This window comes from Brassica oleracea, unplaced genomic scaffold (assembly GCF_000695525.1).
Source record: "Brassica oleracea var. oleracea cultivar TO1000 unplaced genomic scaffold, BOL UnpScaffold00615, whole genome shotgun sequence".
NCBI classification, from domain to species: Eukaryota; Viridiplantae; Streptophyta; class Magnoliopsida; order Brassicales; family Brassicaceae; genus Brassica; species Brassica oleracea.
Window position 1 is genome coordinate 104,145 of NW_013617426.1, and position 23,660 is coordinate 127,804.

A 23,660-nucleotide genomic window follows, 5' to 3' on the forward strand; every position below is an offset into this window, starting at 1 on the left:
AGAGACCTCGCTAGACATTTCTTACAGTGACTCGAGTTTGAGTTGAGTTCACTTGTCGGAGAGATCCGGGAAGACGATAATGTCCTTGTCGTTTCCTTGTCGATACGCTTTCTTACCTGGCTCGTATCCTGTCCGCATCAGCAGAAGCAACAACCTCTGCTTCGCTGTACGGACTTCTCACCGGAATGCTAAACTGTTCCCTCAACCTATCCTAATCCTAATCCGCCACGTCACCACTCCTCGGTCCAATTTGGAGACCGTGCGGTATTGTAGAGCTCATGCTTCATCTACCGGATCATACGAGGACAGCTCCTCTTCTACCGACCAAGAAGGCGCCAATTCCGATGGTTTCGATGTCAGCAGCTTTGTTTCTGTCGCGGAGGTGCTTTGTATTGTATCCTCCGCCGTGATCTCGGTGGTTCTCGCGGTGAACTACTTGGTGGTCGGGGAAATCGGGAGAAAGGTTCTGTCTTTGGGTTTTGTCGGGTTGTTTGGTTCGGTCGCGTCTGGTTCTTGGCTTAGACGGCGGCAATGGATGAGGATTCGCAGAGGAACGAGTGACGGCGAAGGGACGAACCTTATTCGACGGTTGGAGAAGGTTGAAGATGATTTGAAAACGTCGACCACCGTTGGTAGAGTTCTTTCTAGGCATCTGGAGAAACTGGGGATCCGGTTTCGAGTTACCCGGAAAGCTCTCAAGGAGCTCATTTCTGAGGTAAAAGCTTGTCTGAATATGGACCTTGTCTGAATGGGTCAATGTAGCTTGTCTTTACGTCAAGTTTAGTTCTTCTTTTGGGTGTTTGTAATGTATCTGAAGAGTTTTTGGTTTGTTGTTTTTTGTGCAAAGACTGCAGTTTTGGCTCAAAAGAACTCTGAGGCTACAAGAGTATTAGCTGCACAACAAGAGATTCTGGAGAAGGAGCTTGGCGAGATTCAAAAGGTTCTGCTCGCTATGCAGGTACACATCTATTATTATTCAAAAGAATTGTCTTTTAAGATTCTGTCATGACTGAACTGAAGAGGACCATACTAGTTTCCTTTGAGCTTATGAGAAAGCTGTGGTTACTTGCTTTATAGGATCAACAGCGCAAGCAGCTGGAGCTTATCCTAACAATTGCAAAGAACGGTAAGATGTTTGAGAGTAGCAAGCAAGCAAGTGACTGATGAACTGAAAGACAACAAAGCAGGGGAACCCTCAACATCCAAACAAATGTTCTTTCACTAAACTGGGGAATGAAAAATGTGAAAGGTTTTTGTGTTGACAAGTTGTTCCCGGAGCTCGTAAAGCCAAGAGCGGGAGAACACTATATATATATATATATATATATATAAATCACTGTGGTTGGTTTCATTGATGTATTGTCATCAGTGTTAGTGGGTTTTTGTAGTCCACTTGTATCTGATTCTTATTTTCCTTCTAATAATAGAGTTTTTTTGTAAGATGATCACAAAAGTTTCAGACAACACATCTTCATTCACAAGTCTCAGGCATTTTGGATAGCCTTGTCGAGAAAGAATTAGTTTATAAAACCAAGTAGCCAAAGAATCTCAAAGGGGCGGTGGCGCAGTTGGCTAGCGCGTAGGTCTCATAGCTATTGAGTGATCCTGAGGTCGAGAGTTCGAGCCTCTCTCGCCCCAATATTTTTGCTTTCATAGCTGCATACGTTTGAACCAAAACAGAACGACATTCTTTATTTAATTTTCAGCCGTATGGAGTTGTAATACTTGGTTCTCAGTCAGATTGGTAAATAGATTCTGGGATCAAAAACATTAAACCATATAATTCATATGCAAAACTACTTGATGAGGAGAGTTTATAAACCAAAAGAGCAACAACAGCAACAGAGAGACAATAACATCCCAAGGAAACAAGAAGAGATGAACCATCAAATTCAAATGCCAAGGTTTTCAAGCAGATTTGGCAGCTTCAGCTGCCTCTTCTGCAGCTTCCTCCTCTTGAAGCTTCTTGAGAGAAGGAGGTGGTCTCACTACAATGCTCTTCTTCCATTGCCTGTCAAGTTTCCTAGACAACCTCTTCCCTATCCCTTCTTCTATCTCCCTCTCTCTTCTCACCGTCAATATCCTCGCAACCTATTATTAACCAACACAACCAAAATAACACACATCTCTTAAAGTACCACAAAAGAGAGTATAGCCAAAATAACATATCTTTAGCTTGGTGAATTAATTGCCACTTAAATAACTACACAAGATATTGCAACAAGCTCAAGACTCATGTCTAATCCAAGGCCGGTCCTCTGTCATAGTTAAGTGAAACATTGGTCTCTAGTCTCCAAATTTTTTGAAGAAACTTTTTTTTTTTTTTTGCTAATTTTTTTTAAAAGAAAATTACGTACAAACAATAGAAAGGTTTCCAAATTTATATAAATAAAAATTTTACTTTTTTTCACTAGATAACTTTAGTCTGGTGAATTGGTGGCCACTTAAATAACTACACAAGATATTGCAACAAGCTAAAGACTCATGTCTAATCCAAAATTATTGAAGAATTTTTTTATTTTAATTTTGCTAAAAAAAATTTGAAGAAAATTACATACAAACAATAGAAAGGCTTCCAAATTTATATAAATAAAAAAATATTAAAATTTTCACTAGATAGCTTACAGCCCCAAAAATTTCAGGGCGGATTGATAATAAGCACATAGGAGAAACTCTGGACTCTAACCAAAATGGGATGTATCAAGAATTACAAAAACTATTGTTCTAGTAAATTAGCAATGACTCATCATGCACTATAACTACCATTTCTACATATCTGTACAACACAACACACATTGTCTGAAAAAGTTTAGCATACATATCTTCGAAGAAGCTCTTACTTGTTTCTTCATGCGGCGAAACTCGCTAGACTTGAACTCGTTCCTCGCCGATTTCTGGAGACGGAGCATGAAGAGCTCTCCTTTAAGGTCAACCACCTCCTCCGTCGTCTTCCCCCTTATATCTTTCAGCTCCGCCTCTCTTTTCGACATCATCACCACCATTGTTTTACCAGACGACGATGAAACCGTCGCCGACACGCGAGCGGAGACCTGGTGCTGGATTCTGACGCCATGGAACGAAGACGAGGTTGAAGTCGCCGAGCTAGCTCCTCGAAGAAAAGTCGCCGCTGTCCCTGGTGAGGTGATAGAGAGGCTGAGCATTGCCGGAAGAAGAAGAAGAAGATATGATGACTTCACTCGCGAAGCATGAGAGGATAACGAAGCAAACTCTTGTCTTATCTCTCTCAGTTTGCCCCCTGTATTTACTTTTAATTACGAAATGGTCCTAATAGTATCTAAATTACAAAATAAATTCACTAAAAAAATGTTACTGTTCTTCCCAGTTGCCCAATATATATGTATACTTTAAATATATACCCAGTTTCTAGTTTGTACTGGTTTCAGTGACTGTTAATTTTTCAAAATACTTAAGGGAAAATTGTTTTTTAGAGTAAAAAAATGATAACTATGTCTTTTTAGAGTAATATTTATTTTGTGTCATTTTTGCCTATAATACCTTATAATATTTTTGAAAATAAATTTAATAAATAGTTTTACAAAAAAAATGGAAAATAGTAACTATTGATAAAATACCTATATGAACTTAGTGGTATTTTTTTCAGTTCTAAAAATGTTTAAATCATAATTTTCAGATTTTTCTAAATAAAGTAGAAATGACATTCTACGAAGTAGAAAACTAAATCTATTTTTTTCATTGAATCTACAATGTTTAGAATACGTGATCTACGTAAATAAGATTATTCTAAAAATATTTAGAATACACATTCCGCGCTTAACCTTCCGATCTAAAATCTTTAGAAATCAAAACCTACACATTAATATAAATCTAAAACACGTAGAAACTGACTTCTACAGATTTACTGTAAATCTAAAACATGTAGAAATCAAAATCTACACATTGCTATAATTCTAAAAACCTGTAGAAACCAATTTCTACAGATTAGATGTATTCTATGGATAAGAAATCAATTTCTAAAAATATGGAAACAAAATATTTGGGAATATTCACTTTCATATTTTGAAAAAATCGATTTAAAAAAAAAAACAAAAAAAACAAAAAAACGTGGTAACTTTCTTCTCACGCTTTTAAAAAAAACGTGGTAACCTTCTTCTCACGCCGTCTTCTATATTCCATTGATTGTTCACAAAATTTTCATCTCACGCCGTCTTCTATATTCCTTGATTGTTCACAAAATTTTCACAAAATTTTCACATTATTTCTACCAAATCAATGTGAAATTGAGTGAGTAAGGGTTTATGAACTTGAGACTTTGATTTTCTCCCCCTTTGTTCGTGAATGAGATGAGAAATTATGAGTTTCATCCCAAAGAAATCGAGTTTAAAGAGTTGAAATCGTGTTTGGTCGGTTCAAATCAAGTGGGAATCAAACCGGATATAACTGAAGAAAACCAAAAAATCGATTTGGAATACTTACATGGGCACGGGACCGATCGGTCTATAATTCGAGATCGGTCGATCTGTATGAAATCGACCTTTGTTGATCGAGTGAAATGGACCAGGTCGATCAGTATATGCTCCTCGTTTTTTTTGTTCTGCATAATAATCAGGATCGATCGATCCGTTCGACCTTATAATTTTGGATCGATCGATCCCGCTTTATCAAACCCATTATTTATTATATTTAAAAATTACAATTTTAAGGGAATTATTGTCATTTTAAAAAATAATTAGCCTAATGTGACATAAAGTATATGAGATTAGTCTAAATGGACATAGAAAACAATTTTTCCCGATACTTAATAAGTCAAATGATGAATCATACATAGCCCGATCGATCACACAATTATGTATATTATTATTATCTATCATGAACCACACGTTCTGCATAATCAAACAAAAACCGGAAAAATTGTATCTATACAAAGTACACATAGGCACTGTTCGTTTACGTCTCGCGCGATCTGCGACGTGCGAGTAAGATTACGTTCGTTTACGTGTCGCGTGACCTGCGACTTGCGACCTGGAACTAAACCTGCGACCTGCGACTAAAACTATGTTCGTCTACGTGTCGCACGACCTGCAATCTGCGACTTACGACCAGTTGCGCGATCAAAATTTTCTTAATTTTTAGTCGCTGTTTTTTCGGGCGACTTGAATGGGAATCCGCGACTGGTCGTGCGATCAGTCGCGCGACATCAAAACGAACAACAACCTGCGACTTGCGACATGCGACCAATCACATATCGCATATTACGCGACAACAAAACGAACAACAACCTGCGACCTGCGATCAGTCGCATGTCGCTGATAGCAGGTCGCGCGATAGGTAAGCTAGCGTGGCCATATATGTTTATGTTGGATATTCCTATTACAAAAAGTTATAATTTGATTGGTGCGATGTGTATATTTAATAAACCGGTAATGTCACCTGTATTTAATAACCTGTTGGTCAACCATCGAATAAAAAACTTTCAAATTTTTGTATTATAATTTTGGTGATGAGTTGTGCACATTTATTAAACTGTAAAGATAGGTGTATCTAACTGTCATATGATCATCTTCTTCTTTTTTTTAACAACTGTCATATGATCCTCTATCCCTGGTTCAAAGTCAAAATCTTCATATATATATATATATAGCACTCTCTTCATTTTTCTTCACCAGTAGTCTCTAAAATCAACACTTCTATCTTAAAACTTCTAACCCAACTAGATATATATATATATAGCAAATGGCTTCAAAACTCTCAGCCACTCTAATCATTTTTATGACATTTAACATCCTCTTCTTCACCTTGGCCATGGCGAGCTGCCCAGAAGACACTAGCAAGCTCTTCGGGTGCGTTCCTGCTTTCAAAGGCGAGTTAGTCTCCCTGATATTACGCGAACCTTGCTGCTCTCTCGTCAAGAGTTGTCTCTGCAATCAAACCGTCATAACTGATTTGATTTTAAAGGTTGGTTCTTTCGACAGACTTCAAGGTGCTTGTCTCCGCTACGCCTCTTTATTACCCAAGTGCAATTGATATATTTATACGTGTTTCGATTGGTTTATAAGTTTAATATATACATTCTGATGTTTTTCTTTCTTTAATTATGTCTCTTTGAATTTTCTCCTAATCTTCAGTTGTTAATCAAATAAATGTTCTTATTTTTTTTTTTAATAAATTTTCTTCTTATTTATTAAATGTTGTAAAAATCATCATTTTTATTTATAAAAAAAATGTGTCAAAATACACAACGAGTGATGCTACTAGGCACGTTTCCCGAGGCACGTTTTTGAAAGTTGACTTCTCACCAATAACCACCGCAACTGGTACTTTCTCTGCCGGTATGATTTCTGAACACCACTACACCTACTTTCCGGCGAAGACTTTTTAGTACTTTCTGGCTCTCAGGAGCCAGAGTTTCTTCCCGACGGTCTCACATCAACAGCCCAATGACCCAATTGATGCAGATCTGGAAAGGAGAATGCTTAGCTAAATGCCAAGACTTTAAGTTTGCCTCCCTCGCAGGAAACATGTCTTAATGTGCTTGTGCATTTTCTCAACCTTATACTGTGTACTACAGTTATTTTACCTTGCTACTAAGGTTACCTCTCATTAAGATTTCTACCGTCTACTGTGGTTTTGTATTTACTCCAAGCTTCGTATTTACTCTGTATTCATGACTCAATGTATCTCACGGTTGGAAATGGATACTCGGTTGCAAAGAGGCACTCCCCACACAAGTCTCAGGCCAGAGGAGGGGAGTGTACCATCAAACGAAAGGAGGTCCGCTCTAGATAGGCTTTCCTTACCACATGAAAGTATCCCTCTACTACAAGATGGTGTTGCAAACGCTGAGTCAGGAAGACTTCAAGAAGTCGATGTTCAGTATTTGGAGGAAACTGAGCCTCCTCTGCAACATGTAGAAAGATTTATACCTTCTAGTTCTCGTAACCCGATCTTGCAGACTCCTGAACACTACGCTCCAAGTCAGGACATATCCCCAATAAGATCACTGAGTGAAGATAGGCTACATGTATCCTTGAGACTCGGGCCTCTACGAGATACAAATATAGAAGAAGAAGAAGAAGACACTGTTCTCTCGCAGAAAGAATCAGCCTTAAAACGTCTGGCATCTACAATCTCCAGAGTAGACAAAGGAATGCCACCACAAACAAAGAAGTGTGTATGTCGGAGCCCTCTTCAGGGAGTTAGTTTGAAACGACGCAAAGTGACACGCTCGCAAAACTCACCACGAAGGAAACTACTCCATGATGCAATAAGAAGCAGATCAACGAACACTAGAGGAGCAGGAGTCACACAGCCTCGTACGACAATCATACCGCCTACGAAGAAGAAGGGAACGGATTTTCGGTCTGGTCCAAAACCTCTTCCTTAGTCGATATGTGCTGGAACTGTCAAGGTATAGGGAGCGACCTGACAGTTCGTCGTCTACGGGAGTTCCGATCCAAAAACTCCCCGGACATAATGTTCTTGATGGAAACAAAGAGACAAGATGCAGAGATCTACAAGATGTACAAGGGTACAGATTTTAAAAATCTATTCACAGTCCCGCCAATTGGAATGAGCGGAGGACTTGCCCTAGCTTGGAAAGACAATGTTGAGATTGAGATCCTGTTTTCTTCGCCTAATGTAATCGATACAAAAATAATTTTCAATAATAAAACTTTCTTTGTATCGTATATCTATGGGGCACCAAATAGAGAAGAATGGCCCAAGTTTTGGGAATTCATGGCGGACCTCGGTGCTCATCGTTCATCAGTCTGGTTGATTACCGGGGATTTTAACGACCTATTAGACAACTCCGAGAAGGTGGTAGGACCCTTGAGGTGGGAAGGATCTTTGCTATCCTTTAGGAACTTTGTTTCACAAAATGGCATGTGGGATCTTCAGTTCTCGGGCAATTCACTCTCATGGAGAGGCACCAGGTACTCTCACTTCATCCAATCGCGTCTAGACCGTGCAATGGCGAACCTAGACTGGATGGAAATGTTTCCGGCATGCCGGAGTGAGTATCTACGGTTTTAAGGTTCCGATCACCGGCCACTGCTCACGCATTTTGATTTACATCTGAAGAAGAAGAAAGGCATGTTTCGATAAGACCGAAACCTCAGCAAAAAACTGGAAATAAGAACTTTGGTTGAAGACGCCTGGAACCTGAACAGCTCGGAATCAGTTCTCACCAAGATTAATCGGGTAGGAGGAATCTGGTTGAATGGGCAAAACAACAAACGACAGTCTCAAAGGAGTGGATCTGCTCCAACCAGAACCTTTTAGAAGAAGCTCTCTCTGCAACCAACCCGAATACTGAGCTCATTGACTCTCTAAAACAGATTCTGGCGAAAGCTTATGAAGAAGAAGAATCCTTCTGGCGTCAACGCAATCGGATTCAGTGGCTAAATGAAGGAGATAAGAATTCAGGTTTTTTCCATGCTGTAACTAGGGGTCGTCGAGCCTGCAATAAATTTTCTGTAGTGAAGACGAGGCTGGACATGCTTGCTATGAGGAAAGTCACATTGTTACTGCCTTCGTTAATTTCTACCAGACCCTCTTCACATCAGGTTACACTGATGCCAACAGTGTAGTAAACGAAGCGCTGACACCAAAGATTTCACCGGAAATGAACCAGTGTTTGATCGCGCTACCGGACAAAGTGGAAGTTCAAGCTGCAGTCTTCTCAATTAATCCCGATAAGGCACAAGTGCCGGATGGGTTCTCAGCCGGATTCTACCAAGCTTTTTGGGATGTGATTGGGGATGATATCTACCGGGATGTTAGACAGTTCTTTGAAACAAGACAGCTTCCCCCGCGACAGAATGAGACACACGTTTGGCTGATCCCCAAGATAATGGGGGCGAAGAAAGTCTTGGAATATAGACCCATAGCGTTGTGTAATACACAGTACAAGATAGTTGCTAAGATTCTCTCAAGAAGACTCAAGCAACTACTGCTAAATGACCTGATATCTCCGTCTCAGTCAGCGTTGTGTTGCGGGCCGGTCTATCTCCGACAATGTGTTGATCACACATGAGATGCTACACTTTCTTAGACAGTATGGTGCAAAGAAATATGTCTCTATGGCGGTTAAAACCAATATGAGCAAGGCATATAACCGGATTGAGTGGGAATTTTTGCGATTAGTGCTTCAGAAACTTGGTTTCCACGAGATTTGGATAGAATGGGTTTTGGAGTGTGTCTCTTCGGTTTCATATTCGTTTCTCATAAACGGTGGGCCGCAAGGGCGAGTCAAGCCATCCAGAGGACTCCGACAAGGAGATCCGCTATTCCCATACCTGTTCATACTCTGTACCGAAGTACTCTCAGGTATGTGTGATAAAGCTCTAGCAAATGGTAGTTTCCCAGGAATAAAGGTCGCACGGAACTGTCCACTGATAAACCACCTACTGTTTGCCGACGATACCATGTTTTTTGGGAAATCAAGTCCGACCAGCTGTGCCACTCTCTCCTCAATTCTCTAGAAGTATGAGAGTGCCTCATCTCAATGTATTAACCGTGGGAAGTCTTCCATTACCTTCTCCTCGAAAACTACCAGCACTGCGAAGGACAGAGTAAAGAGAGATATAAATATCGGTAATGAAGGCGGGATAGGAAAGTATCTCGGACTCCCGGAACACTTCAGCCGGAAAAAGCGCGACATCTTTGCATCAATCGTCGACAGAATCCGCCAGAAAGCACATGGTTGGACGACGAGATTCCTGTCCAATGCGGGGAAGATGGTGCTTCTAAAATCAGTCCTAGCCGCTATGCCCACTTATGCCATGTCGTGCTTCAAGTTACCGAAATATCTATGCAAGCAAATACAAGCTGTGCTCACAAGGTTTTGGTGGGATATGAAACCGGAGGTGAGGAAGCTATGTTGGGTTTCGTGGGATAAACTTACAAGACCAAAGAGTGTCGGGGGGCTGGGCTTCAGAGAGATAGAAAATTTCAACGATGCCTTACTCGCAAAACATACTTGGAGGCTACTAAAAAACCCATCTTCCCTGTTGGGATAAACTCTTCTCAACAAGTACTGTTGTGAAGGTAACCTCTTAGACTGTTATGCTCCAAATTCTGCTTCACATGGTTGGAGAGGGATACTGGCTGGACGCGACATTATCATGAAGGGAATGGGTTGGGTTATAGGCAATGGTGAACTGGTCTCAGTCTGGCGGGACAACTGGCTCTCAACCGCACAACAGATGAGCCCCATTGGACCTCCCTCAAGCGAGGAAGTAGACATGAGGGTCAAAGATCTTCTCCTCCCTGATGGCTCAGACTGGAATTTGGAACAGATTCACAAATATCTACCTCAGTATGAGAGTCATATCAGGAAGATCATGCCATGTCCGTCGATGCATGATGAGAGGGTTTGGTTGGGAGAAAAATCAGGAGCCTATTCGACAAGATCAGGCTACACCTTAGCTAAAGTAAATGCGGGGGACTCAAACTCTGATTTTAACTGGAAGAACTGCATCTGGAATGTGAAGTGCTCCCCCAAACTCCACCTCTTCCTCTGGAAGCTGAAGAATAATGCTCTAGCAGTTGGAGAAACGCTTGTAAAAAGGGGAATTACAGCGGAAGGAGAATGCAAGAGATGTGGTGACATAGAATCAGCTTTCCATGTGATGTTCTCATGCCCTGTCGCAAAACGAGTGTGGAAACTCGCCCCTGCTTTGTTTGTTCCAGCCCCGGAGGTGTGTGATTCAATGGAAAATCTACTCATAGGCTGCATGAAAATGACTAATCTCCCCCCAACTGGACTAACTTCGCCCCTCTACCCGTGGATATTATGGGTTCTGTGGACAAGCAGGAATCAATTCATGTTCGAAGATAAGTCTTTTTCCGAATCAGAGATGTTAATGAAGGCACTGAAGCTGGCAAAGTAATGACAGTCAGCCCAACCTCAGCACAAAGTTAACTCTGTTTCGCCCAAAGACTGTCAACCACCGAACCAGAACTCGCTATCCCTACATCTACCTCAAAACGCCCTTCTCATCTTTTCAGACGCTGCTTGGAATAGCACCACCTGTGACAGCGGTTTGGGATGGGTTGCCACTGATATAAATGGAGCTGTAAGTTTCCAAGGGTCATCGAGTCGCCGTTATGTTGCATCAGTCTTGGTAGCACTGGCTCTAAAACCAGGCCTACAACAGGCTGTTTCATTGGGGTACAAGGACGCAGTCTGTTTATCAGACTCTCGCTGTCTAGTTGGCCTCACAGGAAACTCTTCTGTGATCTCAATTCAAGGACTGCTTCATGACATCTGCGTGTTGAGCAGTTCCTTCAACTCTATCTCCTTTAAGTTTATCTCTCGAGCTTATAATTCTGCTGCTGATTGTAGTGCGAAGAATGCTCTGTTTGTACTTTCTAACTCACCCAGTGGGATGAGGAACTCTTTGGCTGATAACGTTTAATATCTAATGAAGTATGGTTTAACCAAAATTTTTTTTACGAAGTGTTGTATTTTTAGATAATATCTCTGGTTAAAGTCGGGTCTACTTTGGTTGACGTATAAAATTACTCTCCTTGTGCTTTGTTTGATTTCAATCGATTGTAGTTTTTATCTTTTCTTTTCATCTTCTGGATCCTACAAATTAATTTTCACCTTTTTCTTTGGAAGAAGTACTAATCCAAAATCTAGTGTATACTCAAAAGATATACCCATTTTCTAGTTTTCGAATGGTTTCAGTGAGTTAATGTTTCAAACTACTCAAAAAGTCGAGATGATGAATCATAACTAGAAGTCTAGAACACACAATTATGTATTATTATTATCTGTTTATGAACCATAAGTTCTGTAAAATCAAACAAACATCCGGAAAACTTGTCTCTATAAAAGTTACAAAGTACAAATACATGTTTTCTGATATTTACATCAATACATGTTTTTCTCAAATTTTCTGATTCCTCCGCAGTATAAAAAGTAATGATCAGCAGCAACCCCCATTTAATCCTCTGTTTTCAAGAAGCACTCATTTTCATTCTTGATTCTTCTTGTTGATTTGTCTCCAAAAACTCAAAATCTATGTTAGTTCACGATGTCTAGTTGCCCAACTCGAACTCAAGGCTCTAAGCCGTTGAAAATACTCACCAAGAGCTAATAACCCTCGAGCCGCTTGTCGTGTAGTTAAAATCCTATGCATTTGTTGCAATGTCTCGTGTCTCAAGTGATCAGCCTAAAGAAACAATACAAAACAACTCAACAAAACTGATACCAACTGTCTTAAAACCAACAAAAGATTGCTACTATGATTTTTACCTGATTTACAAAACTGACCAAAGCTTCTAATCTCTCCATCGCAGAATTCACCTGAGGAATGTAACTTCCTTCACCGAGTCTTCCACCTGCAACGCAATCCGCAAGCGTGTGTTGCAACTTCTCCATACCTTGTGACAAAGCATCTTCTGCTTGTTGACATGATTGTCTTAGATTGCATACATCTAGTATCTGTTGATCCGTCATGACATCAAAATGTGGCAAAAGAACCTGCAAACAATCAAGAAAATCTTTATAGTGGATTGAAGAACATTTTATAGTCGATGTGTGAGAATATAAGTTTCTTTCGATAATACGTAAAATACTTCCTACAATCCATTTATCTCCAATTGGTTTTAAGTTGAAATTTCATAAAACTTAACACTGTGCCTTTTACCTTGAGAAGGTCCGAGGGTCGAAACCCACCTATCCACAAGAAGAACCGTTCTGCAGAAGTTCTCCACATCCCTGACATGACAAAGAAAACATCTGCTTTCGCAGCTGCTGACTTCATCCGGAAAAGATCAAAGTAATGTTTCATGCCGTTTTCAACTAGCAAACGAAGCTCAACATCGCTAACTTGCCCTTGCAAAACCGTCCTTAGTTTGCATATCTGTTTGTTCTGTTCTTGAATCCAGTGTCCATACTCCATCTCAAATGTAGCAATCCCTGTATGATTCTTGATGTTTAAGTTTTGATCCTTGTCACACAAGAAAGACTACAATACAGTCTGTTTTTTGTTACAAACCTGGATTCATGGGTTCCGAGAAACTGAGAGAGTTAGTATCTATGCCATTCCCGACGTAGAAACCCTGAGATTATATCCAAGTTTTCTATGAGAATTTTGCGATATGTTTCTGAAAAGGAAAGAAACTGAATATTTTGATTTTGCTCTCATTAAACCTGTTGTCTAGCACGGTCGAGTTCTTGCTCTAAATGTATTAATTTTAACCGGCTTGTTTCTAGCTGCTGAACATAAGCCTGCACACAGAATCTCCCAATGAATAAATAAAAAAGATTATGTTCTAAGGGAGTAAATAATGTGATTAGTCATTCAAAAAAAATTTTTGATAAGGTTTTGCATACCTTCTTGCGCAAGCGACTCTTCCTAGCAGCCTCGCGGTTTTGTGCAAGCCGTCTTTGTATCTGTAACAATATTAACATTCAGTCCATACGATCCACGTTAAATAAAACTGATAAAAGCAATAGTCATTAGCAATTACCTTATCAGGATGTCTGGACGTGGAAGCTTCTTGATCAAACATGTGTGGAGTTCCTCCTGTTCCTTGTGAAGTATCCTCTGACTACAAAGAAGTGGTTTCATGGAAAGAAAGCATTTAGGATTCTGAATTTAAGAGATTAAAAGAACAAGGAAAGCAAGAAGATTACCAAGTTGTTGTCGTCTAGTTTTTGATTATTCGGTATAATAATGTGGCTAGGAGTGTTCATATCTTCCCCATTGCCAATATTGTTCTTGAAAGTTTCTCCCCACATACCAAACTGATGGAGAGGCTCGTATATACCAACTCTTCTTGGTGGCACAAAGTGTGTTGATGTTGAATTCATACTTCCCTCAACTGCAAATTTAAGAAGAATACAAAGCTTATTAGGACAATGTGTGAAAGCATATAAACCAAACAAATCAAGAATTCCAAAGAGCCAAAATCAGAAAAGATGGGTATTAGGTCTTAACCACACAAAAAGATGGATCATAAAGAGTCAAAGAAAGTAGTAAAAGTTGTAATAGTTATTGGTTTTGATTCCTAAAACAGGAGAAAATAACAAACCCACTTTTTCCATATTCAAAAGATTTTATACAAAGAAAGAAATCTGAGAGTTCATGAAAATTCCCAAAGACCTTGGAGAACACCAAAAGAGATCATAAGTGAAACATGTCTTGTAATGATCAGCTAAAATAACATAAAGGTTAAGAGATTTTAACTAACTATTCTATCACCCAATCCCTCATCCTCCTACAATAATCCATGACCTCCATGGATAATAACAAAGTACTAAAACTTTGCTAAAGAACCTTATCCTCAGTAGCGTTTGGAGGGTGTTAATAGATAAGATCATGTGTTAATCAGAAAGAAAGAAAAAACCGCTTCAGAAGTCAAGTTTGCACTTATTGAGAATGTCACTTTATGTTCAGCACTAAAGGTGGACCAACTTAACAAGATTAACAGTTAACTTCTTGTACGCAACTATGGTATATACAATCGATCAAGGGAGAAAATGAGAAACAAAAAAAAATCAATAATATAAAAACAAAAATGTTTTTAGACTTTTTAAGTGATAACAAGATTAGAATAAACAGGAGTAAAGTCAAAGTGGAAGGGTTTGATTCATAAACGACGCCGTGAAATCTCCGACTTTTCACTCACTCTCTCTTGCTTTGTCTACGGAGAAAGCAAACTCAAGAACAGAGATCTAAATTCAAACCTTCTGATGGGTTCTTGCGTCAAGGCGGTGGCTTGGAGAAGGCCAACTTATGTGGCCAAAACCATAAAGGAAAGAAAGAAGGCTTTAGCGACAAGACCGGACGTAAAGCCAAGAAGTACGAAGTTGGACACCAAGGGATTCTAAAAGCTCTTCCTCCTATCTCAAAAATTCATGTGTCATCATCTAGAAGAAAAAGAAGAAGAAGAATCACTAGAGAACACGACAACTTAAATGAGACATTTGAAGTAGTTATTTAAAAACTCTCGTCCTCAGACAAATTAACCACTAATAAAATAGAAAATATATTATAATTACATTAAATGTTAATAAATTTTATATAGAAAATCGAAAACGTCGCATAATTTGGAATCTAATTTCTTTTCTAAAACGACTTATATTAAAAAATGGAGGGAATACTATTTATGCATAGTTTAGTTTTTTTTTTGTGTGTGTATTCTCTCGGTGGTTTTTGTCTTTAAGCATAACGCAGCTACATAGAGTAAAAGCAATTATTAGGTACATGTCTATATACTATTTTTCCTACGTATTAATCCGTTTGTGGAGTCTACCATCTTATCACATAAATTTTTGTGCCGATTGGTGCAAAAAGAATGAATGAAAAAAAAAAGAAAAAACAAACTGTTTTCCGCACCAAATATCTTTTTTTTTTTATTTAGCAGCGAATTAATATGTATGATTCGAATCTTAATATCCATAAAATTATTATTTTAATTAAACTAAAATTGAAATTGTTATTCGCTTTTTATTCAGTTGTCACGTCTCCACTACCTCTCGTTTTTTATTAATTGTAGATCCGTTTTTTATTCTCTTCCTTTTATAGTTTGTTCAAGAAACAAAGGTTCTACCTTGCGCACGTCTGGCTTCTATGAGCCTCGCATGCGTCGGTGTTTTGACGGGAAGCCTTCAAGCTGGTCGTGTTTTTAGAACCGGTCTTGGTATTTTGAAAAAAACTATAAACAATTTTAATAAAAATTCTAATAAATATTTCTTTCAACTTGAGTCTCTCTGGAATAAAACTTAGCAGTTCAAGAGAAGACAATATTATACTCGCGTCGTCATGAGTGGGAGTATGGAGAAAGCCGAGATTCTGCTTCGATTATTGTGACGTAATAACCGCTACTTCTAAAATAAATACTAGTTAACTTCTTCTTTTTTTTTATCAACAAATACTAGTTAACTAAAATCCGTATTCAAAGACTTTTTCTTCGACAAGCTGTTAATTATTATAAATATAAAAATACTGATGTTTATCCAAATATCATAGCTGTCTCACTAATCAAACCTACTTATAATCTTTCTTTTTTACAAGTTGTTATACTCTATCACTTGATAAATCACTATAATATCAGCTAAGCAAATAAGCGAACGGCAAGCATGGCTTGTTCGGAACTAATCCTATACTTTCTCCGTTTTTTAATATAAGTCGTTTTAGAATTGTGCACATAGATTAAGAAATTATTAATTTTTTATATTTTTTAAACAAAAACATCATTAATTACTTATCTAACCACAAATCAACCAATGATAAAATAGAAGGTATATTATCATTGATCATATAACATTAAGTGTTAATAAATTTTACATAGAAAACCGAAAACGTCATATACTTTAAAACAATTTTTTTCTCTAAAACGATTTATATAAAAAAACGGAGAGAGTATATTAAAACAGAAATCACAACTTTGATTAATGTGTGATTTTTTTAAAAAATAGACTCTCTAGAAAATCATTTATTAACATAACATTTATTTCCCCAGCACTAACACCTAAACATTGTTGACTACTCTTACCCTAAAATCGGAGTGTGATTCAGTAAGTGAACCACCACCATTAACTAAAATTTAACATGGTGTCAACAATATTATTTCCTAAACTACCAGTTTAAATTTAATTAAGATATTAACCATTATGATAAAATCGGACCAAGTCGGTTCACTCTACTTGTCGATAACATTTATGATTGATCTACAACTCGGTTCACTCATTTACCATATTATTTTGAGCTTTATTATTTATCAACCTACTGGAGAATTTTTTTTTTCTTATTAATGTTTATATAAACCATACATTATAAAATTCTTTTAGGTTCAGATATATAAACAAATCGGTAGAAATGATAACCTGAAAAAGTCAAACCAAACATGTTAGATGAATAAACGAAATAAATTAAAGTGAACATATAATACATTTAAAAATAGATTACATTATACAAATATTCTAATACATAACAATATAGATCTACAGTGGTAGAGTGAACCGATGATAATATAGATCTTGAACTTGTGTAAAATAACATGATAATTGATTTGATTAACAATTTAACAATTTAACAATTTAATTAATGTACCTAAGGCATTACTTTTTCATTAAACTTTTCAAAAGTTAAGATATTGTACCCAGCCTAAAAATCACCCAAAAAGAACGTGACCTATCATTTAAAATATATATAAACTATTGATTAACATAATTGATTATCTCTTAAAGAAATATTGATTCACATTTTGTTTACATATTTAGTTTAAAAAACAAAAAAATCAGAAAACATGAGTACAATATAAACAACTCCAACATATTATCGCTTTTGTTAAATATGCGAATTGATTTTTTTTACTAAAAGGATATTCCTACAAGAAAAATTCATGTTTTTCATATTTTTAATTTAATTTTCTTTTTAAACATGTAGTCAATTAGGTTTTCCATAACAACTCCAACCTATTATCTCTTTAGTTTAAGATACGAGTTGTATTATAACTACCATGACAATGTCAAAATACTATTTCGATTGTTAACGAAAATCTTAATTAGTTATTAAAAATATATTTTCTAAATAAACTCTAGTATAGTCGACCACCTAAAAATATGAAATCATTGACTAAAAAAATCGACTATCACCTAAGCTTACTTCGAGCCATCTCTTCCAATAAGAATGTAAGTTTGCTTAAAGATGCTAACCCATATAAGAGTGGCTAGTCTGTTCAAATTAAGTTGTTTTACTCATGGAACAACATATCATTTACAGTGGAAACATGCGATACTGTAAGTAAACTAACGATCTATTTACATATTTTTCGATACCAAAATTTACATTTATTAATTCAATTGTTCTAATTTCGTTTATAAAGTGTATAAAATACATTGTTCCAGCAAGAAGTCTCACATTCAACATGTGCAACGAAATTTACATGTTGGAGAATAGTGATCGAAACATATGGTTAATATTTAGAATATTTTACGATTAATGATATTAAAAAGAAAAATTGTGCATATATATAAATGAAAACAAATATCCGCGCGGTTGCGTGAGTGAAAATCTAGTCAATGTTTAGTTTGTTAATTACTGCAAAAGATGATAATGCTAATGTATATGAGGAAAAAATCCATGCATATATTATTCTCGTGGATGATAAAATCATAATTGTGGAATACGAGTATAATTTATTTTAAAAAACTTGGTTATTAGCCTTTGGAAGTCCAAACAGGTTGACTATGAGAGTTAATTACGTGACGGAATCACCTAATGCAACTTTTAATTGGTGTATTCAAACAGATTGGCTCTTCGAACCCCATAGGAGACAATATGCATTTTAATTATGATTAAAAATTATTTTTTGGCTGTAGTTTTGTAGAAAATAGTTACGAAAAAGTTATGCAGTGTTATGAAATATTATGTAGATGTCCATTAGGCCTATAAGTCCATGTTCTAAAGGATTCTGAATCAATGAACTCGTCTTCTTGTTTCCTATTAACCTCGTCCAATTCCGAAAACTTGAAAATTTCTGGAGACACAAATCGAAACGAAAGTTTTGAAAGTTTTCTAAAATCGAAATCCCTAGAAATTAAAATCAGAAATCAAACCTTGAAACTTGGCGCAGAGAGTTTCCATCTCCTACTGAAGAATCAAGAATAACAATTCGGAGATACAACGAAGAACACGAAGCAAAATCAAGAAGAAAAAATAGATGGTAATGCTATGGTATAGTAATGCTACAAAACGACGGTGTATAAGCCCAGTGGCATTCTATTGTAATTGTTTGGGAAAAGTCAGGGCTAAGTACTATTTGTACTTCCCTTTTAATAGATTAGATTGATTCACATTTTGCTTACATATTTAGTTTAAAAAAAAATCAGAAAACATGAGTACAATATAAACAACTCCAACATATTATCGCTTTTGTTAAATATGCGAATTGATTTTTTTTACTAAAAGGATATTCCTACAAGAAAAATTCATATTTTTTCATATTTTTAATTTAATTTTTTTTTAAACATGTATTCAATTAGGTTTTCCATAAGAACTCCAACCTATTATCTCTTTAGTTTAAGATACGAGTTGTATTATAACTACCATGACAATGTCAAAATACTATTTGGATTATTAAAAGTATATTTTCTAAATAAACTCTAATATAGTCGACCACCTAAAAATATGAAATCATTGACTAAAAAAATCGACTATCACCTAAGCTTACTTCGAGCCATCTCTTCCAATAAGAATATAAGTTTGCTTAAAGATGCTAACCCAGATAAGAATGGCTAGCCTGTTCAAATTAAGTTGCTTTACTCATGGAACAACATATCATTTACAGTGGAAACAGACGATACTGTAAGTAAACTAACGATCTATTTACATATTTTTCAATACCAAAATTTACATATATTAATTCAATTGTTCTAATTTCGTTTATAAAGTGTATAAAATACATTGTTCCAGCAAGAAGTCTCACATTCAACATGTGCAACGAAATTTACATGTTGGAGAATAGTGATCGAAACATATGGTTAATATTTAGAATATTTTACGATTAATGATATTAAAAAGAAAAATTGTGCATATATATAAATGAAAACAAATATCCGCGCGGTTGCGTGAGTGAAAATCTAGTCAATGTTTAGTTTGTTAATTACTGCAAAAGATGATAATGCTAATGTATATGAGGAAAAAATCCATGCATATATTATTCTCGTGGATGATAAAATCATAATTGTGGAATACGAGTATAATTTATTTTAAAAAACTTGGTTATTAGCCTTTGGAAGTCCAAACAGGTTGACTATGAGAGTTAATTACGTGACGGAATCACCTAATGCAACTTTTAATTGGTGTATTCAAACAGATTGGCTCTTCGAACCCCATAGGAGACAATATGCATTTTAATTATGATTAAAAATTATTTTTTGGCTGTAGTTTTGTAGAAAATAGTTACGAAAAAGTTATGCAGTGTTATGAAATATTATGTAGATGTCCATTAGGCCTATAAGTCCATGTTCTAAAGGATTCTGAATCCCTAATGTTGTATCGTGACCTATAAAATAATAAGAATAATCAATTCACTCTTTCTCTCGATTCAGAACATGTTATCAACACGTCTTAGTTGATTCCCACAATTAGATTTTGGACCATAAATGATGGAGCGGAAGCAACAATAAACAGCTCAACCAAGAGGTTATGGAACCACGCTTGGGACCTGCCAGCTCAACCAAGGGATTCTAGGGAATCCTCGCTTGGGACCTGCTTCTTGATTGATGAATCTAATCAAATCAATACAAGGGATAGAGAATACAATTCTCCCAAAAGCCAAAGCTCTTTTATTAATCAAATCAAACTTAATACAACTTTAGAGTTAGATGTCTATTTATAATAAATCCTTAAATCTATGAAAGCCCTAATTTTAATTAAAATAGGAAAACTACTAAAATATAGAAAATACAATAAAAAATAATTATCTATGTAAACTAATGAATAATAAAGATATTTGGATAACTTCCAAATATCTTGCTGCATCAATAAACCTATCATTATACGCTGATTATATCTAGCTTAGAAACTATAACTTATTAAACTGAGACTTTTAGAAGTCTATAAAGTTGTATCCGCCTGCGTGAAATGCCGAAGCATAAAAACTTTGTTGTCAGTTTTTATGTATTGTCTATATAGCATTAACTTATCAAAAGATTGCATATATATAGCATCCAGGGTTACGATTACGAACAATACTTTTAAAACATTTACGATAAATCATAAATACGTGACGTGAGATCTTTCAGGGACATGCATATATACATAGGGAGAGAGAAGATAAGTTTCATAAATTAGGTACAATAACGATGAGATATATACATTATTTTAAGAAATTATAAAAGATGCATGATCTAATAATATATTGGTTTGTCTAGTAAGAGGAGTACTCCAGGATAAGCTTAATAAGTAAATAATTTTGTATATAATTTGATCTTTTTCTTTCTTTCTGATGAAACATCGATCGTGCAAATGATTTGTGTGTAAAGCTACCCAATTCATATGATAGTGGCTTTGTAACCGTAGATCTTATACTATATGATAGAAATTGGTGAACTTTATTTCACACTATATCCACATATTAATATACATCAATTTCATTCCAGCTGGATAAAATATTTAATTGTATATAATTATTAAACGAGAAGATAGAAAAAGATATGTCACACGTTAAACACTAAGCTAATTTTCAAAAAAAAAAAAAACATTAAACACTAAGCTTTTGCCCATTTGTAGAATTATTTTCAAGTGCTATCTTATAAAGTGGTTTTGCCACCACTAGTGGCTATACCTTTTTTTTTTTTGAACAACCGAAAATGCACTAATTATAGAATGGATTTAAAAGCCCACTCCGGAAAAGTTCATACACAAACAGGCCTTGGCCAAAAAGTCTGCTAGCCCATTAAAATTACGGAGAATAAAAGAAAAAGAAACAGAGAGATGCAGAAAATATGATCGAATCGACATCCGATAAAACGCCGTAGAGCTCTATCGATTGGAGATTCGAATTGATGACTTTGATTAGGAGTATTTAGGACTAGTGGCTATACCTTGTGTTCGGATTTTCATTCTTTTCCTGTTCATATTTTTGGCATGAACAAGGTTAAAACAATTTTATTGGAGATATCTCATAAGAATTTTTAAAAAACTTATACAATATAAATATTATGTTGGGTTCTCGAAATCATGAAAACTCCAAAAATTCTAATTTAGGAACTTTTAAATTGGATTTTCCATTTTGAGATTTTTATATTTAAATATTAATATTTATATATACATACACTTTGATTTAAATTGAGAACCTCATGCTCAAATATCTTCAATGGATGGGCTCTTAACTCATTCTTGTATATTTTATACAAATTCCAAGATAAATTTGTTTATTTTAATAAAGCAATGGTTTTAGCTATTAATAGTGATACTATCACCGTATATAATGACCGTATAGTGAAACTGAAAATAAGTAGAAAAGGTAAAACAAAATAACGAAAAATGTCGAAAGAAAGTGGTATATTTAATGAAGAGTATATAAAATTTGAAGTTATATAATTGTAAAAAAAAACCGTAAGAATCATACGTAAATTATGTAATGCAACGTATGCCGGTTAGTAAATATACAATCGCTACCTTAAATTATGAATTGCGTAGAGTTTCTTTCCCCTAAACTATGTAGAGTTTTTAAACTAATATATATTATGTAGAGTATTTCCTAATATTATGTAGCGTTTTAAACCAATAGGCAATAGCTATACTTATTCGAAATACAAATATTGATATATATATATATATATATATATATATATATATAAAACTAGGAGATGCTATGGGATTTGCCTTTGTCAAAAAAGAGATGCTATGAATTTGAACATCTGACTAATTAATCTATCTAATATAAATCTAGTTATTGAACAGCTTATTAATGAATTTGAAATATGATACTATTTTAACTGATCAAATATAACTAGTTATACAATTTTACGTTTAAATAAAGTGATTTTGGTTTTTGAAAAAAAATGTTTTGTATCATAAATTTCCAAGAAAATTACCATTTATATAATTCAATATTGATCGAGACACACCGCCATATATACAATTGCCAACAAAAAAAAAACAATGCAACCAAGAAATTAGTAACATTATTAGTGTTGTACACCAACATGAAGAATCATTGATTTGTAAATCGAATCTTGCTTTCATAGACTAGAATCTAATTAAAAATCAATAATCTGCTGAGTACAGGCAGATAACTGGATTCATGCAATGGCACGTGCATGAGCCTAGATGAGATGCAAACTTTACCAATAGGATATATGTAACTGATGAAAAATTCTACTGTGAAATTAATACCAACGTTTTTAAAAATAATGGATGTTAGGTGTTAATATAAGTTAGAAGTAAGAGCATCATTATCGGGCTTCTTGGCCCGATTCTTATAATTTATTTGGGCCAAATTTAAATCCAAAAATGAGTTAATTAGTGGAATCAATTTTTACGTAAGAAGTTTTTGGTGGTGGTGCTTGTGTCACGTGGCGAGTTGTGATAGGAGATACGAAGCGGTAGAGAGATGAGGTCATTCGGTCTCGAACCATTCTCTGCGTCTCCCTCTTCTCTTTCTCTCTCTCTCTCCGTCGAAGGCGATTACACGAGGAGTGAAGCCGCGTCGTAAACCACACGGATTCACCATTCAATCCAAAGCTCTACCGCCGCATCGAATCTCCAGCAGATTCGTGTTCCTTCTCTGAGCAGGTTCGTGTTCCTTCTCTGGGTTTTTTTTTCGATTATCGGTTTGTTTTGTGGATCTAATTTTTTTTTGGTTCGATTCCCTTTTGCATGCGTGGTATTTGATCTGGGTTTGCATCGTCTCACTATTCTCTCTCTCTCGCCGGTAGTTTTCGGCCGCCGTCGTCTATTCTCACCGATTCCAGAAGGATCTCGCCGTCGTCTTCCGAATAGAACGATACCAGGTTTGTCTTCTATATCTGTTAATCATCTGTCTCTAAGTTAAGGTCTGCGAATTAGAGGAAACGATTTGCTTGGTTTGTTCGAATTGATTGGTTTGTTTCTGAATGTTTGGTTGTATAGTTCGTGTGTATAGAGTTTCTGAATGATTGTCTGTATAGGTTGTGATGGATTGGTTGGCGAGGAATTTGATTGTGA

The 23,660-nt window shown here is 36.0% G+C and overlaps 4 protein-coding genes and 1 non-coding gene across 9 annotated transcripts; 3 read left to right on the top strand and 2 right to left on the bottom strand.

The window, feature by feature from the left end:
* The first annotated feature begins 2 nt into the window (after positions 1-2).
* LOC106319786 lies at positions 3-1,307 on the top strand. Its single transcript, XM_013758182.1, has 3 exons — positions 3-715; positions 848-958; positions 1,078-1,307. The coding sequence occupies exons 1-3, from the start codon at positions 80-82 to the stop codon at positions 1,162-1,164; spliced, it is 834 nt and encodes a 277-aa protein (XP_013613636.1). The 5' UTR covers positions 3-79; the 3' UTR covers positions 1,165-1,307.
* Positions 1,308-1,553: 246 nt separating this feature from the next.
* Positions 1,554-1,638, top strand: TRNAM-CAU. Its single transcript is given in 2 exon segments — positions 1,554-1,591; positions 1,603-1,638. It is a non-coding gene; the product is annotated as a tRNA-Met (tRNA).
* A 115-nt stretch (positions 1,639-1,753) lies between these two features.
* Positions 1,754-3,213, bottom strand: LOC106319788 (50S ribosomal protein L29, chloroplastic-like). The gene is made up of 2 exons (XM_013758184.1): positions 2,841-3,213; positions 1,754-2,091 (listed from the first exon to the last, which is right to left on the bottom strand). Exons 1-2 carry the CDS (start codon positions 3,159-3,161, stop codon positions 1,909-1,911), a joined length of 504 nt encoding a protein of 167 aa, XP_013613638.1. The 5' UTR covers positions 3,162-3,213; the 3' UTR covers positions 1,754-1,908.
* A 4,155-nt stretch (positions 3,214-7,368) lies between these two features.
* LOC106319769 lies at positions 7,369-11,402 on the top strand. The gene is made up of 7 exons (XM_013758162.1): positions 7,369-8,006; positions 8,186-8,420; positions 8,531-8,983; positions 9,039-9,356; positions 9,465-9,861; positions 10,030-10,682; positions 10,881-11,402. Exons 1-7 carry the CDS (start codon positions 7,369-7,371, stop codon positions 11,400-11,402), a joined length of 3,216 nt encoding a protein of 1,071 aa, XP_013613616.1.
* A 389-nt stretch (positions 11,403-11,791) lies between these two features.
* Positions 11,792-14,946, bottom strand: LOC106319771 (transcription factor TGA1-like). Of its 5 annotated transcripts, none has more exons than XM_013758164.1 (9): positions 14,687-14,946; positions 13,634-13,821; positions 13,468-13,548; positions 13,331-13,390; positions 13,148-13,225; positions 12,993-13,056; positions 12,642-12,913; positions 12,248-12,475; positions 11,792-12,164 (listed from the first exon to the last, which is right to left on the bottom strand). In XM_013758164.1, exons 2-9 carry the CDS (start codon positions 13,808-13,810, stop codon positions 12,012-12,014), a joined length of 1,113 nt encoding a protein of 370 aa, XP_013613618.1. In that variant the 5' UTR covers positions 13,811-13,821; positions 14,687-14,946; the 3' UTR covers positions 11,792-12,011. The 5 variants fall into 5 exon arrangements, with proteins under 5 accessions (XP_013613618.1, XP_013613622.1, XP_013613619.1 ...); XM_013758168.1 differs by lacking the exon at positions 14,687-14,946 and adding an exon at positions 14,277-14,297; XM_013758165.1 differs by lacking the exon at positions 14,687-14,946 and adding an exon at positions 14,191-14,283.
* Between the last annotated feature and the right edge of the window lie 8,714 nt (positions 14,947-23,660).